This window comes from Hippocampus zosterae, chromosome 17 (assembly GCF_025434085.1).
Source record: "Hippocampus zosterae strain Florida chromosome 17, ASM2543408v3, whole genome shotgun sequence".
NCBI lineage: Eukaryota > Metazoa > Chordata > Actinopteri > Syngnathiformes > Syngnathidae > Hippocampus > Hippocampus zosterae.
Window position 1 is genome coordinate 6,015,376 of NC_067467.1, and position 17,994 is coordinate 6,033,369.

General features: G+C 47.9%; 1 protein-coding gene across 3 annotated transcripts in view; it reads left to right on the forward strand.

The window, feature by feature from the left end:
- Window positions 1-17,994, forward strand: part of LOC127590035 (titin-like) — a 39,727-nt gene that overhangs the window by 12,211 nt on the left and 9,522 nt on the right. For 2 of the 3 annotated variants that reach the window (XM_052049440.1, XM_052049439.1), the window contains 2 exons: window positions 7,398-7,508; window positions 16,331-16,407. In XM_052049440.1, the coding sequence (XP_051905400.1) occupies window positions 16,392-16,407 (16 nt within the window). In that variant the 5' untranslated portion in view covers window positions 7,398-7,508; window positions 16,331-16,391. Of the gene's footprint in view, window positions 1-7,397; window positions 7,509-8,644; window positions 8,685-16,330; window positions 16,408-17,994 lie in introns of those variants that run through there. The other variant, XM_052049438.1, reaches the window with a different exon arrangement.

Genomic DNA, 17,994 nt, shown 5'->3' on the forward strand with positions numbered 1-17,994 from the left:
CATTGCCCGGTGACAGTGAGCCTCTCAGACATGCGGTGCTGTTTAGATTTCACCGTATCTCCGCATTCTTTGTTGCTTTGCCATAAATTGGAGATTTTTTTGAAAGCATGTCAACGCATCCTTAGATTTATTTTATTGTTCTTTGCCCAAAGGGTATGCTAACGCTATCGCTAATACCAATTTTGTGTGTGTGTGTGCATGTATAACTTCCTTTAAAATAGATAATTTTTTATCCATCCGAGGGGAACTTCACAGCACTTCCTGGCTTTTGCAGATGTGGTTGAGCAGATTCGCAGTGTCATTGTCAAATATGAGGAGGCATAACTGCTAAATACACAAACTAGCCAAAGCGCTAATGCATTAGCTTCTGTGCCTTACCTGAGGACGTTGTAGTATTATACTCCACTATCTCCAATTTCCTTCTCTCCGCCTTCAGTTTCCTCTTGTACTGTATACAATTTATTTCTTTGAAATGTCAACCGCGCAAGCTAACATGAGCTTTTCCTGGATGCTGTGACCGAGCTGAGGAAGTTGCAGTATTGTATTCCAAAGTCTCCTCTTTGTTGCAGCGCTCCGTTTTCTTTCCGGCCTCTGTCTCCTCTTGAATAAGAGTCCGGTTCTGGCTAATGCATTCAACGCGGTGCGGGTTTTTATGGTTTCCCACATGAAACGGAAAAGCAGGATTAGAGTTGGTACCATACATCGAATTGATCAATTCACAATGAAGTGTCTCTCATCACTTTCGTCCATCTACGTGCTTTGCACGTCAGCAGTGACCCCATGTGTTTTTCAGCTGAGTCATCCAAGAGCTGACAAACTTTCTCTCGGCTTTTTGACTGTGTGCGGTAGGTGAAATAAATTAGAGAGGGAGTGCGTTTTCCTTTAAAGCCAGTCCTTGGACCTCAGCATGAGCCTCTTAGATGCCAGGGAAGGTTGTTAAGCGTTTGGGATGGTGTGGGTCTCGTAACCCTGTGCGTGATGTTGCCTCGGGTAACAGCCAATTGTTGCTATTGATCCATGTAAACAAGCGCTCTGAAGCCCTCCAAAAAAAAAAAAAAATCAATTCTGGAGCCACATAAAAAAAAAACAAGCGTATATAAAGATATATTATATTGTCTTGTAGAAAGCACCCCCTGCCCCCTCCCAGTTTATATTTCTTGACATAAAATCTACCACAGGTGGCCGTGCTGAGTCCGCGTGGCTTTATTTTCTCACTGATGTCACTGGTGCAAGCCACAGGAAGAGACAGACAAACAGTCAAGGTCGTTGACCCACTGCAGCAAGAATAAAAAAAGCCTCCAATCGGTTGTGTGTCCCTGATGCTTCACATTAATGATTATTCCCTGATGTCAGGCTGCAGAGGGGGAAGTAAGTGGGGCGGGGGGTGGAGTGGGGGTGTCCTTTGTTTATAGATGGTCGCATCCAGGCAACATCTTTGTCCATTAATGGTTATTGTCACCCCCCACCCCCACCGCTCCGCACCCCCCATCCCCTTTCCTCTTCCTACATATTGTTCCACTGCCACATTGGAGACACCTGGATCCAGCCGGTTTCCCTGCGGGATTGTTCTCCTTCGTCCCCGTGTTGCGTCAGCCATCATCATTGCGATGACAGTGATGATGTGGCAGGGTCTCTCTGCGACCCCCCCCCCCCCCCCATCCCTAGCCCTCACCCCACTCTCCCCTTCTGCGGGACTGTGTGGGATCGCTCTCGCAAGGGGGTGGGGGGGAACTTGAACCCTCTGACTTCCTGCCCGCTGATGAGGTCACTCGGTCTCAGTGGGAGCGTCTGTGAAATTCCTGCTCAATAACAGCAGACTTGACTGTAGGGCACAGTGGGAGGGAGGGGAGGCAAAGCAGATGATGGTTTGATGTGGGGGGGTGCAAGCATGGTGGGGTTATGACCATGTAGTGCTTGTCTCTAGTGAGCCCCGGGGCGCTTTGTGGAGCACAGCATGTTCTCTTGTTATGGAGAGTCCCTCCTTTTGAAAGAATTAGCGGCGGAGGTGCGAAAACTTTGTAGCCTACAAACCTCACACAACTGGCAAATAAAAAGACAGTAAAAATGTACAGTTGACCTTGTATGAAGAGCATAGCAATCCAAATTGAACTGGAAGTTCAATTGATTTATAGGCAGATATCTCTAAATGGTCTCTCGGTGTGGATGTGAGCATGAATGATTGTTTCTCTTTCTATGTGACTGGTTGACGACCAATCCGGGGTGTACCCCGCCTTTCCCCCTCAGACGTCTGGGAAAGGCTCCAGCACACAAGTGACTCTAGTGAGGCTTAGTCGTTCAGAAAATAAATTCATCAATTCATTCCAGGCCCCATAACGAATTGCATAAATAATTATAGAGAACTACAACTGCTCAAAATGAAAAAAAAAATATTACATTCAATAAAATCCGAATGTGAAAGAAAGATAAGAACTTCCAAACAATCTCAATAGTTCCTCAAAGCGAACCCCAGATTACAATTGTACTTCCCCTCCAGGATGGATCCGAAACCAAAATATCTCACGCGTAGCCACAAAACTGACATACACGCATATAAATTAACAATTAAGACCACAACAGACGCAAATTTATGACTCCAAACGAATCAAACAGACCTCCGGAAAGCAAAATACCGCATGTCTCTATAGATCAGTGAAAAATATTTTCTTTTAAAACTGACAGTCAGCATCCAAATAAAACATCAGGGGAGCTATAATCTTATTTTATAATTCACGAGACAAAGCAGGGCTGCTGCAAGTCTCATGCGATGCACGAATGTGGCTTCGGCGTATTGATCAGGACTCCATTTGCTCTCCTCTCCCCTGAGGTTCGTCTTCATTTATGAGCAAGAAAACCAGGCTGTCAACAATCTCTGCGATCGTCAGCGGTTGCAGCGTCTCATTAGGTTGCTGTACGCAAAGCTCCCCATGAAGTACATACGAGGAACAAATTTGCGGTATGCTTCGCTCCCTTGACTTTCTCCCGCTAGCTCCATGTCACACGCACACGATGTTTTGCGTGAAGGTCGAGGCCGAGGTGACTTGTGGTCGCGAGTGGCGAGTCTTGTGAGGGCAAAGGGAGGTGAGCGTGGGTGGACGAGGGGGGGTGGAGGTCCGATGGGAGACACCCGAGGCGATGGCAGAACTCTAGGTAAGTGGAACGAGAGGAAGGGAGGGGCAGCGTTGATGACTCCACGATACAAAGACACCTTGTTTTAAACCGCCCGGTCCTCAAACAAAGAGCCGTACTGTATGAAGCAAGCTTACAGTAGGGAGTCATTTTTGTTGCGTTCCCCTCGGCTACACTCATGTTTGCCATTGGGAAAGCGATTGAACACCAGGATGACCTTTTGTACCTTTCCCAGAACATTAGCGGTCGATACAGTATTTTCTTTAAAGAAGGTTTGATGCATTTGTCTGAAGCGGGGTACCAACCCATTGCATGCTTAACCCTTTCATGGACAGCGGTTGGTTACTACAGTGGACAGGTTATCATGTTATCAGGTTAAAGGTTACATGAGAGAGTTTAAGGGAAGGCATCCAATGTGAAGAAAGTGCATCCAACCATCCGTTTGCCACTTAAGTGTCATGGATCGTATTCACAAAGATGCGCAATTTAGAGTCTTCAATGAACCGAACGTATCTTGTAAATTTGGAATGTGGGAAGAAACTGGAGGGAGTACCTGACAAACAACCCACACAAGCACACGGAGAACATACGAGCGCCACCCAAGAGGGATGCTGCTGAGATTTGAACGCAGGGCCTCTTGACGTGCTAACGCTGCCCGCGGAAAAACTCCATCCATCCATTTTTATTCTGTTATGGGGGCAGTCAGCTGACTTTGGGGATCGCCTTTAATGGACAATTCAGAGTCTTCTGGGATGTTTTGGGATTGCTGGAGGAAGTCGGAGCACTTTGAGAAAAGCCATGCAAACTTCGGCAAGGACAGCCTGAGCTCGGATTGAGAAGTGAAAACCCCCAAAACCTTGAGGTGGACCTGTTCCCCACAGTGCTGCCCTTAAAATAATCACTTTGAAAATGATGAATCGAGAAAAATTGGAATTTGTGATGACATTGAAAACATAGTTTCGTCTTCATTCATGCTGGGGGTTTCTAATAAAATGATGTTTGAGAGACCTGACAAAAGACACAAGACCTAAAACGTCTGTCGGCGCAATTACCCATATTTCGCAATACCTCCATTTATCGCATTCTGGAGTGAATTCTTCCGTGTGGCAACTTTCCACAAAGCTCTGGAAATCGGTAATGCTGGTTTTTGCTAAGAGCCATGTAATGGTTCTCAGAGCTGACTTTGGTGCAGCTGGCGCAGTATCGGTTCCCACACGCTGTCCCATGATGCCATTTAACTGCTGACCAATCAAGGATGAAGTCAGCTGGTATCGCCCACAGTCCCGAGCGTCACCCGGAACAGGATCTAACGCAATAGAATGTCATCCTGCGATACAAATCAGCAGCAATCAAAAGTAGACTTCGTGCGAAGGATGCCGGCATCTCCCTTTTTTTTTTCCCTAATTCATTTCAGATGCCCACCTCAATCGACTCAATTTGTTAGCTTTTTAAGTCTTCCAGAAAGTCTCTGAAAAGCACACACTCACACCCGCGTCATCATTCTGGAGTTTCACCTGCGGCCAACGCCAGCTTTTGATGCCTTCCAGATGTTGCACACGCTGTACTCTCCGCAAACTTTGGAGAGTCGTTCACCCTCTCTCGCGGGGTTTTCTACAATGCCCAGGAGGTCACTCCGAATGGGCGGAGAGGGGGGTCGGGGGTGTCTGCGGCCCTTTTTAACCTCCCGCTGAGCCCGCAAGAAAAGGAGGACCTTTTGCATCCTTTCCCTTTCACACGTTAATGTCTCATCGATCTTCAAGCAGAGTCAGGAATGAAAACCTGCCCGAGGAGCGCGGGTGTGGTTTAAAAAGACATCCTGATTGTGTTTTAGGGAGAGGTGCGCTTCAGTCCAGATGCTGTATTTATTTGTTTCTTCTTTCGTGAACAGTTTCGCCGCGGCAGAGATCAGCCCTCTACTAGTTTTAGGGACTATTTGTTGCAGTTTGTTAACATAAGACATTTAAACGGGACAACAACATTCTGACTTCCCAGTAGGCCCGCTGAGACCCAAACCCAGCCCCTCCCCTCCCCGATCCGACCCCGACAAAGACGCTGCGAGCCGGAGGAAAAAAAAAAAAAAAGCTCCAGACCTCTGTGAGAAAGTGCCCATCTGCAGCAGACGCTGGAGGCAACCCAAAGCAAACAAGTTAAAATTAAACCACAGCGCCGGCATCCAATAGATTCCACGTTTAAACGTCCTTGCAAACAGAGAATCTTTAGCATTTCAAAGTGGAGAGGAATTGTCCGTTTTGTGGTTTGCTTTTGCCACAAACGGGACCGATTGTGTGTACCACAACCGCGAAGCCGAGACACAGCTGATAGAAGTTTGGAAGATATTAGCTTGTCCACAGGTGGATGATAAACTCAGTTTCTCCACGCCCATTATTATCCCAGTATTTCGCACCGGTGGAGAACTGCAGTTTCAGCTTTCAAATGCCCGTACCGCTGAGTTGTGAAATCACACTTTTAAAAACACCTTGCAAACATGTTTGAGCACCAAAAAATTGCAAACGTGAAAGGAAAAAGAATACAACCTTTGCGATGATGCGGCGCAGCACTGACCGTGCAGCAGTAGATCTTTGACGCTGGAGAAATTGAGTGAGTAGAATGATTGACACATATTTCATAAATGCTTGAATCCAAAACATTTCGACATGGAAAAGTTGATTCGTTGTGGGCACCCTGTAAGCTTTTCTCAGAATCTTACCACTCAAAGCTATGAAGTGTTTCCAGGAGCAACTGAAGCAGAAAGAAGTGGGTCAATTCTACAGTTGTCGGAAAAGGCCGCTCGAAAGTGTGACACGGGTTCAAAGAGTGAAACAATGCGCCGTCGCACCGGCGCCTGACTCACATTTCCTGCGAAATATGGCTTAGAAAGTTTGCGGCGATTTTTGTCGTGCCGCCGTGGAGGTCGCGTTTTCACTTCTTTCAAGATTGTTAACAAGATCAAACCTTCTTCCGTTATAACAAAGACCGCTTTCATTTCTGATTCACGTCAACGCATATATATGTCTCCAGCGACATTACAATTGATGCCTTTTGACATGCGTGGTTTCACTTGCAGGCTTCCAAGTAGTCAGCTCTATTGACCTTGGCAGAGGTCAGGATTTACCATGTAAGATGAAAACAAACATTTTCTTTTCCATTTTACAGCTAATAGGAAAAAAAAGATGTGGTCTTTCCCTCATTTCATTTCAACACAGAGGCTTTTTTTCAGGACTTTGTTAATTGAGCCGTCCCAGTAGCTTTGCCGGAGCCGCAAAGCGAGCGTGCGGTCGCTGTGGTTACCGGCCCTCATCCAGCTGGTACCTGTTTGAAGCGGACCACCACCCCTTGCCCCCCCCCCCCCCCCCTCCTCCCCCTTTAAATCAAGTATTGGCCAGCAACATGAGATAGCATTGAGTTGGATGCTTTGAGAGCGCGTGCGTGGCTTTTGGCTTTCTCATTTGACCCTATGCTTCCATCTAGTGGTGAAAAACCATATTGTCAGTCGTAACCAATTGCCGCCAGTTGGTTTATTTAGAACTCAGCTGACTAATGTAGAGCTTTCACGTAAACAAAGATCTCATATTTGCTCCAAGTTAAACAAAAGGGCACCATCTGATGAGAAACTAAATGTGTGTTTGAACAGGTATTGGAATGGTGCCATGATGGTACTGCGTGTGGAATTAGTTGACATGTGGAGCCAGTCATTGGGCAACGAACCACATTCGCATGGTACTGAAACAGTAAGTATGACGTCTTGGGAAAAAAAATGAAAGAACACATTGAGAATTCATATTTCCAAGTATGTACATCCAACTGAAATTGTGTCAAAATGGACGCCTCACCGTGACGTCAGAGAATCAAACAGCAAGCACGGATAGTTCATCAAAATGTTAGAATTGAGTCAAAATTAAATCACATGTAAAAAAAAAAAATTAAAGACTAATTATAATAACGATATTTGCATTTTCTTCTAGTTATTATAATGGCAGAAAGAGCTATCCCAAAAATAAAAAGAGTACTCCCAGTCAAAAACAATCAGTTACAAAAAATCTAAACGGATGGCTTACTTCGACGTCATACAACCATGCAGCAAGTGTTCCCCTGGCAAATAGTGCAGAAATGTTGTAATGTGAAATGTGTTCAGAATAGAACCAGAGATGACATGAACCATGCTTGACAACAACTGAAAAATACAACAACTCTGAACCATAAAGTGCATCTTTTTTTTAAAGATCCCTCTCCAGCTCTCCATTTGACAAAATATTCTGCTCATTCTTCTCAAGGTTTTGTTGGGCTTTCATCAATCGAACAGGCGGTGGAGCCAAAGAGTTTCAACTTCACAACGTGCAGTCCAAGCAAAGCCAGCAGATGAAAACACTCAAGCTTCAAAACTGGTGAGCAGATGTCATTGCATTATTTCTCCTTGGAGCAACCAAGAATCAGCCCAACTGGAAAACATCGACCATTTATGACTCCCAGAATGCATGACATCATCCTTCGCTCAGCACTTACTCCACCTTAACCCATATTTCTGACACTTAATCAAACACAGACACAGGGGGAAAAAAACATTGATGGCTCCCCCTTGTTGTTCTAAACACACAAGAAATTCTTAATTTCCATTGTGGACAGTATGGCCCCTAAATATTCACATATGCCGATGATGTCATGACATTATACTTCTCCCTACCTGCCATTGAACTTTCGAAGCTTGCCTAAACCAAGTGTGCCGTTTAGAAATATCTATTGGGAGCCACTGCAATGCTCCCTTTACGAGGAGATGTTTTGAGGTTTAACATCGATCGGAAATTTGACTCGAATGTAAATAGTCAGTTGTCTGGAGTGCTTGACCATCCATCGAGTGTGGAATTAAACAACCTATTTCTGGAATTTTCCGAGTGAGCCATTCTGCGATTCGGCCTCACTTTAATGTAAAGCTCAATATTAATAAAGATAACAGTCTAATTTACATAATAACATAAAAAACGGGTTTCACTGCCCTCATGCCCGCTGAATCGTCCTTCTAGAAGATAGTGGCCTCACCCCCCGAGACCCAACAAGATAAGAGGTTCTTGAAGAAATAATGCAAAACGGTTGGATTTCAATGAAATGACCTCGGTCTGAGTTTCGGGACTAACGCTGACTCATTTCCACCTCAAGAGATTGTATGCATGAGAAAACGTGGGCAGTACAAAGGAGCAGATTGAAAGTGAAAGACTTGGGGTGTATTCAAACAGATTAGAGTTGGTGGAAGCTGGGACCGGGTGGATCTGAGCCAACAACAATTGAACTAACTTCACACTGGAGCCACAGGAAGTCTTTGCAAATCAACGGAGTCGCAAGCTCGAGTTTGCAAGCAGAACACATTTGGATTCCTTTCAAGTGTAATCCTTCTACTGAGTCAGGGAGGAATCAAAGGGGAGGGGGGGTTAAGGTTGTCGGCTGGACGGAGTGTCCAGTGAGCAGAGCAGGGGGTTATCGGTTACTTCCTGCATGCCATTAAGCTCAGAGGAAATCTCACATTTCCAGAACATAGAGGAGACAAATGTTTTCCCAGAAGAATGGAAGCTGTAAGAGTTCATCCCATTTTTACTTCACGTGGGTACAATAGCTGTGGTTACGACCGGGTACCTGCCAACAAGACAGAAAAGGAGTAAAAAAACGAGAGTAAAAAATAAAATATAGCAAATACTTACCAAAAATTCATTCCAGTTTTAGTTTGCTGCTCTATATTTTATATTGATTTACTTTGAAGCCAAGACTGTAATATCCTTGATGTAATAATTTAAATGACTACTTTGTTGTATTTCCTGTTCAAATACATGGGAAAAATAGGAAGTGCGGCAGCAAGCTGTCACGTTCTGTCCGAAGCGATAACTATCGCTTCGTGCAGAACAATGAAAATAAAGAGTTGGATCCCCGGAAAACAGACACGAAAGAACCTTGTCAAAACAAAGAGTGTCTTTAATGACAAAAACAGAAAGAGCCCGACAGGGAAAAAACGGTAACACAAAACGCTGGTCAAATAAGGACCAGGGGAGAAATAAGGAAACAACCGAAAACGCTCGCCGAAAAAACAAAGTGCGAGGAACTACTGAATAGGCAATATAAGAGAGTACAATTTAGTGACTAATCGCGAATGGCAAGAGTAAAGGCCGCAAGGCAAGAAGGCAACGAGTAATCTATAATCGAGGAATTAGCACGAGAGAGCAATGGCACGGCGTGGAATTCTCCGGCAGCGAGATGACTGTCGGAGTCTCTTAATAAAAGAGGGTAATCAGCCCGAAATTACGGACAGGTGCGCGGATGGCGGGGGAGAAAACCCGCCACCTGCTGGCGGACACGCGACGTGACAGTACCCCCCCCTCAATGGACGCCTCCCGGCGGACTACCCGGCTTGGATGGATGTGCAGCGTGGAAGTCGCGCAAAAGGGACGGATCAAGGATCCAGGAGCGAGGCACCCACTGCCGCTCCTCAGGCCCGTAGCCCTCCCAGTCGACCAGATACTGGAACCCCTTTCCCCTGCGCCGAGAGTCCAGGATGGCACGAACCGTGTACACCGGGTCACCGTCGACGACCCGCGGAGGTGGCGGCGGCGTGGGAGGAGGAGCCAAGTCACTGGGAGACACGGGTTTGAGAAGGGAGACGTGGAAGACGGGGTGAACCTTCATGGTGGGCGGTAGCCGGAGCCTGACTGCAGCTGGACTGATGACGGCCTCGACCTCGAACGGTCCAGTAAATCGGGGTCCCAGTTTCGCAGACGTGCCGGCCAGCCGAAGATCCCTCGTCGCCAACCACACCTTCTGTCCTACCACGTATGAAGGAGCCGGGCGCCGGCGACGATCCGCGATCCGCTGGTTCCTGGCCGCCGTGCGGGACAACGCAGCCCGGGCCTCCTTCCACACGCGATGGGCCCGCTTGAGGTGGTGCTGCACAGAGGGGACCTCCACCTGCCCCTCCTGGGACGGGAACAGCGGCGGCTGGTACCCGTAGGCGGCCATGAAGGGGGACCTACCGGTGGCAGAAGAGACGAGGGTGTTGTGCGCGTACTCCACCCAGGGTAAGTGGTCGACCCAGGACGAGGGACGGTGAAGGCACACACAGCGGAGGGCCGCCCCCAGATCCTGGTTGGCACGCTCGGCTTGTCCATTGGACTGGGGGTGGTACCCCGAGGTCAGACTGGCAGTGGCCCCGAGGGACCGGCAGAACTGCTTCCAGACGCGGGATACGAACTGGGGCCCCCGGTCCGAGACAATGTCCAGTGGAATGCCGTGGAGACGGAAGACGTGTTCGACAAGGAGGTCGGCGGTCTCCAGCGCCGACGGCAACCTGGACAAAGGAACAAAATGAGCCGCCTTGGAGAAGCGGTCCACGATCGTGAGTACGACAGTTCGACCCCGGGAAGGCGGGAGACCCGTGACGAAGTCCAGGGCGATGTGGGACCACGGGCGAGGAGGAATGGGCAACGGCTGGAGCAGTCCCGCCGGCGGCTGATGGGACGACTTGCCGCAGGCGCAGGAGGTGCAGGCCTTGATGAACTCCGTCACGTCGTTGCGGAGCTCCGGCCACCAGAAACGCTGGGCGACGAGTTGCACAGTCCGGTTCACCCCGGGATGACACGCCACCTTGGACCCATGTCCCCACTGCAGAACTTCAGATCGTAAGGAGGGAGGTACGAATAGCCTCCCTGCTGGGCACTCCGTCGGCACCTGAACCCCCTCCAGGGCTGCCTGGATCCGCTGCTCAACCTCCCACTGGACGGCCCCCACGACGCACCGGGTCGGGAGGATGGTCTCCGGGGATCGATCCCTCCCCGCAGGCTCGTGGAGACGGGAGAGGGCGTCGGGCTTGGTGTTCTTAGACCCGGGAGAGTAGGTGAGGATGAAGTCAAACCTGGTGAGGAAGAGGGCCCACCGGGCCTGACGGGCGTTCAGTCTTTTGGCGGAGCGAAGGTAGGCGAGGTTCTTATGATCTGTGTAGACCGTGAAGGGTTCCTTTGCCCCCTCGAGCCAGTGCCGCCACTCCTGCAAGGCGGTCACAACTGCCAACAGTTCACGGTTGCCCACGTCGTAATTGGACTCGGCGGCACTGAGTCGACGGGAGAAAAAGGCGCAGGGGTGCAACTTCTGGTCGACCGGAGAGCGCTGGGACAGCACAGCCCCCACCCCCGAATCCGAGGCGTCCACCTCCACGATAAAGGGGAGATCAGGATCAGGGTGCTGTAGTACGGGGGGACTGGTGAACGCCGCCTTCAGGTCTGCGAACGCCGCATCCGCGGTCGGATCCCACTTAAATGGGGTTTTAATGGACGTAAGGCGGGTTAAGGGGAGCGCCTTCTGACTATAACCGCGGATGAAGCGTCGGTAGAAGTTGGCGAACCCCAGAAAGCGCTGCAGTTCCTTGCGATTGGTTGGAACCGGCCAGTTAGTGACGGCACGCGTCTTAATGGGGTCCGCCCTTAACCTGCCCTGTTCAATAATGAACCCTAGGAAGGAGATGACGGGAACATGGAATTCACACTTTTCTGCCTTGACGAAGAGCCGGTTCTCCAGTAGACGTTGTAGCACCAGCCTAACGTGTTGCTGGTGCTCGTGTAATGACCGGGAAAAAATTAAAATATCGTCAAGGTAAACGAAACAAAAGATGTTAATCATGTCCCTTAGCACATCATTGATTAGGTTTTGGAAAACGGCAGGGGCGTTGGTGAGCCCAAAAGGCATCACCAAGTATTCAAAATGACCCAGAGGGGTCTTAAAAGCCGTCTTCCACTCGTCACCCTCCCGGATGCGAACCAAGTGGTAAGCGCTGCGCAAGTCTAATTTGGAGAAAATGGTGGCTGACTGTAATGGGGCGAAGGCGGAGTCCAGCAAGGGTAGCGGGTATCTATTCTTAATAGTTATCTCGTTTAAACCCCGATAATCTACGCAGGGTCGCAGGGTCTTGTCTTTTTTCCCTACGAAGAAAAAACCCGCCCCTAACGGTGAACGCGATGGTCTAATAAGACCTGCGGCGAGCGAGCTGTTGATGTACTCCGTCAATGCCTCGCGCTCGGGTTGGGACACCTGATACAGCCGCGAGGTCGGCAACGGAGCGCCCGCCTGCAGGTCTATAGCACAATCGTAGGGGCGGTGTGGAGGCAAAGAGTGGGCACGATCCTCGCTGAACACCTCCTTTAGATCCTGATAGCAATCCGGCACTCCGTCAAGGCAGATCTCCTCGGGGGGTGTGACACGTTCATGCCTCCCGACGGCCGATTGCAGACAGTGCTGGTAACAGTACTGGCTCCAGCTGTCTATCGCTGGGCGCGCCCAGGAAATCACGGGATTGTGTGTCTTGAGCCAGGGTAACCCGAGAACGATCGGGGCGTTGCGAGACCGCATTAAGTAAAAACGACGATGTTCGACATGGTTGCCGGACAGTAGAAGTTTCAACGGCTCCGTCCTATGCGTAACTACCGCCAGGAGACGCCCATCAAGATCACAAACCCGCTTCCTATCTATCAGCTTCTCCACGGAACAACCCAGCTCGGAAGCGAGATCGGTGTCCATTATGCAGTCATCTGCCCCCGAGTCTACCAGAGCCCGAACCCGCCACGACCGGGACCCCCCTAATATTTCCCCCTCGAGTTCGAGTCTGTTGGGGTGACCAGGCCGCGAGTCGACTCGCCTAGACTCGAAGGGAGGCGCGCGCGGTCGTGACTCACAGTACTCCTGGTGGGCAGGGGGTGACGGCCCCGGATGGCTGGTTGCGGCGTGAGGAGATGGTGGAACGCCGTCAGTCGTCGCTCGATCGCTGAAACGACGCTTTCCTTCCTCCGCACCAGCGTCCCTGCCTCCCAGCTGCACCTGTTCCTCCGTGGGTGTTCGTCGGAACTGGGGCCGCTCACCCCCACGCTCCCGGCTTCGCTCCCTCAGGCGATTGTCCATGAGGAGGGAGAGGTCGATTAATTCCTCCAGGTTGGTGCTGTGGTCGCGGGTCGCCAGCTCGTCCTTGAGTTGAGGGTTTAGTCCACGGCGAAATAGGCCACACAGCGCCCGATCATCGTATCCACTCTGGGCGGCCAGGATCCGGAACTCGATGGAGTAGTCCGCTACCGATCGCTCCCCCTGGTGGATGGCGAGTAACCGGCCCTCTGCCTCTCTGCCCCGCACGGGATGATGGAACACCCGGCGGAACGCAGCCACGAAGTCGGGGAACGAAGTACGGAGATTCGGCTTGGCGTCACTTGTCGCAATCGCCCACGATGCTGCCGGACCTGTTAACAGACTCATGACATAAGCCACCTTGGCGGCGTCATTAGCATAGGCAGACGGCTGTTGATCAAAAATGAGAGAGCACTGGTGGAGGAAGTGTCCACACTGCCCGTGCTCGCCCCCGTAGCGAGGGGGGTGTGGAAGCGATGGCTCCCTCGTCATAATGGGATATGAGGGGGGCGCTTCGGGAATGATAGAACGAACCCCGGGGGGAGATGGTCTCCGCTCTTCCACCCGGACCAACCGAGGTTCTAAATCATCGGACCGATGAGCCAGCATGGAGACCGCGCCACGGAGTTCCCTAATGGCTTGGCCCTGCTGACTCATCTGTTGCTCTTGTCGGGAAAGAGCGGACAAAATTCTTTCGATGTCTGCGGGATCCATGGTGGCCGGAGAATTCTGTCACGTTCTGTCCGAAGCGATAACTATCGCTTCGTGCAGAACAATGAAAATAAAGAGTTGGATCCCCGGAAAACAGACACGAAAGAACCTTGTCAAAACAAAGAGTGTCTTTAATGACAAAAACAGAAAGAGCCCGACAGGGAAAAAACGGTAACACAAAACGCTGGTCAAATAAGGACCAGGGGAGAAATAAGGAAACAACCGAAAACGCTCGCCGAAAAAACAAAGTGCGAGGAACTACTGAATAGGCAATATAAGAGAGTACAATTTAGTGACTAATCGCGAATGGCAAGAGTAAAGGCCGCAAGGCAAGAAGGCAACGAGTAATCTATAATCGAGGAATTAGCACGAGAGAGCAATGGCACGGCGTGGAATTCTCCGGCAGCGAGATGACTGTCGGAGTCTCTTAATAAAAGAGGGTAATCAGCCCGAAATTACGGACAGGTGCGCGGATGGCGGGGGAGAAAACCCGCCACCTGCTGGCGGACACGCGACGTGACACAAGCAGACAGCCTCTCTTCAGAGTGCATAATCCAACACAAGAAGCAACAATTGCACCATTTTATCCATCAAGGCATTTTCTCACTCGAGTGTAAGGCGTGATAAGATTTGTGAAAAAAAGGTGCTTGTAAAGTCATAATTTTACATGATGAAGCTAGCCATTATATTCCAAGCATCGTCTTTTTCTTTAATCTTCGGGGGGAAAAATGTAAAAGTGCAAGGCTGGAGTCATATTAGAAGAAATAAGTCATAAAATTGCAATATGGTCTTAAGTCTTATTTTTTTAAAAAGACAGAATAATATGACAAAAAGAAACACTATCATGAGCATAAAGTTTAAGACAAGGTCATAATTCAATGAAATAATATTGCAAAAATATAATCATGATAAGAGTTAAGTCATGTGCTTTTTAGGAAAAACATTATAAAATAATTAATTAATTAATCACCAGGAAGTCATATATTTTTAAAGAGAAATGTAAAAAAATTACACAGGAATATTGTTATTACTGTATATTACAAGGCTGAAGTCAGATACCGATATGCTTCAGAAAAAAACATTATAATACAATACATGCTGATTTATATACCGCTTTCACAACAGCTGTAACAAAACGGTTAACATAAAGTAAAATAATAAACACAACACATAACATAAAACACGGACAAGGAAAAGGTAATAATATTACACTAAAGAAGTTATACTATGAAGTTGTATTTTTCCAAGAATAAAAAGTTATTTAAAAAAAACAACGTTATAATATTTCAAGGAAAAGCCACAATATAACAAGATGTCCAGTTAAAATATTGTCAAAATAAAATGGCTTTAGGGCGGCCCGGTTCCAGTGGTTAGCACGTCGGCTTCACAGTGCAGAGGTACCGGGTTCGATTCCAGCTCCGGCCTCCCTGTGTGGAGTTTGCATGTTCTCCCCGGGCCTGCGTGGGTTTTCTCCGGGTGCTCCGGTTTCCTCCCACATTCCAAAAACATGCATGGCAGGCTGATTGAACACTCTAAATTGTCCCTAGGTGTGAGTGTGAGTGCGAATGGTTGTTCGTTTCTGTGTGCCCTGCGATTGGCTGGCAACCGATTCAGGGTGTCCCCCGCCTACTGCCCGAAGACAGCTGGGATAGGCTCCAGCACCCCCCGCGACCCAGGTGAGGATCAAGCGGCTCGGAAGATGAATGAATGAATGAATATTAGGTTCTATGTGCCCACACTAGTCTAAAAACAGAATTGTGTGTGTGTGGAATATGAATTAATTAAACATCAAACTCCACCTGCTTTTGTCCATGTCAGGGAAAAAGAATCTTTCCTAAAAGCACACATGCATTCCAGTAAAGGCCCCGCCCGGCTTTATTGATGAACAGCAACAATGGAATCATTTTCGTTCTTGCAATTTCGCGTACCAGGAAGCGTCAAGCCCACAAGGGTCTGCGAAGAATCACAGGAAATACGCTCAATTAAACAAACCACAGATGCTTTGGATGTGGACAGCATTACAAAACTATTTTAACAACTCGACTGGTTGCTCTTTCTCTAAACATGTCAAAAGAAATGATTTAAAGCCCAAATGCTATTTATGAGGAGCCTGGTGGTCGACTGGTGAGCACATCCGCCTCACAGTGTAGAGGTGCAGGATTCCATTTCGGCTCCAGCCTTAACTGTGTGGAGCTCCATCGCAAAGTACAAAATTGCGCATTTAAACAAAAGCGCCCCCTTACAAAAAAAAAAAGATTGCCATATCTCGCAATCTTTGCAAGGGAATGCAAACCGTTGCAAGGGAACGCATTGGCTGACAACCAGTTCAGGTTGTACCCCGCCTACTGCCCAAAGACAGCTGAGATAGGCTCCGGCACGTCCTGCGACCCAGGTGAGGATAAAGCGGATCAGAAAATTAATGAATGGATGGATAAAGCTTAAAGTACTTTATTAGCATTATTATTTTTTTGTCGATTAAAGTAGCCTGAACCTGAGCATAGCCTATCGGCAAATAAAATATTCTGTACATTTTACAAAGATTTGTACTTTAACATGATTTTTTTTTCTTTTTACGGGACAGGTGGCAACCTTAAACTTCAACTTCTTCTTTCCATATTTTCTTGTGGATACCCTGAGGCATCATGCTGCCTCTCGCAGGTCAGTCTTGGTACTACAACAGACATGTGGTTTGTGGCGGCGGGGAGATTCCCAATTGTGCGTATGTCGTAGTATAGTACACCACATGTTGTAAGAGCAACTTGCGGACATATTTAGGGTATGTCATCGCAATAGGGACAGAACTCTGTCTTCAACTTGTACTTCAACTATGTAGTTTTTTTTAAGCTTGCATGTCTTTTCGATTTGTATTTGAGAACAGTTTGTTTTCAAACATTTCGGTCACAGTTTTATTTAACTTTTATGTGCAAGGCATTTGAATTGAAATATTTACAGTACGTCAGGCCAACTGGGTTATCTCAAATTGGCACGCTCACACATTCTGATGTCGGATTTCAGAGTGGGTGCCTCTGTACATATTTTTAGCTGATATTTGAGCCATCCTCCTTGTGAAACGCTGACGAGTCATGAGAAGTGTAAGCTGTGATTTATTGTGCAGTTTGGATAGCATTCGAAGAAAAAGGGAGTCAAGAAAGACACATGGATGCTTTCCTCTCTCTTGCTCAACAGGCATGCAACAGTGTGCGCACACAGAAGGAGCACTGTTGCGACGATCGCATTACACTCGGTCTTGCTTCACTAAGTCGCCAGTGTTCTGGATATTTTTTTTTCTTCAAGAGGGGATGTAGGGAGCGCTATTGAGGAAACGGCAAGAAAGAAGCATCTGGCCATTAAATGCTGACGTCACTAGTCTAAAACATACAAGTGGCTTGAATTTAGGACCTCGCTATCTGACCGAAGGTTCCGCATGAGTCATTCGTGGTCTGCACTGTGTTTTGCTTGCAATCATTGGAGTCTGTTCTATTGTTCTGCTTTCACAACCCTTTTCCAAAGAACAAATGTGTTCCTTGACAACGCTTTCACAACAAGATTTTGATGCCCCGGCATGTGCATAAACAGAGAATGCGGATTGTTTTTATTAATAATGTTAGTCACAATTTTCAAACAGATTAGTCTTGAATTCTGCCTAACGACAAGCAACTCTTACCAGGAAATGGTATGCCTTCTGTTTAACTTTGTCGCTGTGCCCACTATGATGTTAATTTTAAAAAGCTTTATCATAAATGTCTTCTCAAACAGTTAGTAATTATTCCTGGGATATTTACTGAATTCAACAAGATGGCAACTCTGCCTTTGTTTTAGTTTCATATGCAAAGCTCATTAATGTGGACGTTTTCATGATTGAAACCATTTGCCGTTTAAAGGGCAGGGTGGAGAAAAGGGCACGCAGTGTGATGTGATGGGGTGGGAGTGTGTTAAGCAACATGACTGGAACACTTGAACCCAGTGAACAATTTTTGCCACGGCCTCCACTTGTTGCAGATGTTCGACTTTTTTTTTTTTTTAAAGACATTCTTTTCAGAGATATAATGCTCAATTTTGGTGGACACTGACAGAGTGATAGTGTGACTATCTGTCATTTGTGATCGAGCTGGTGTTGAATCTCATCATGTCTCCCCCCAAAAAATAATCTGAAGTTGTCGACTGGCAATCGACGCTGTTCCCGTTTCTCTATTTGTGTGCTTACTGGAGTGTTTTACACAGGATGGGTGGTGGTGCAAAGAGGAT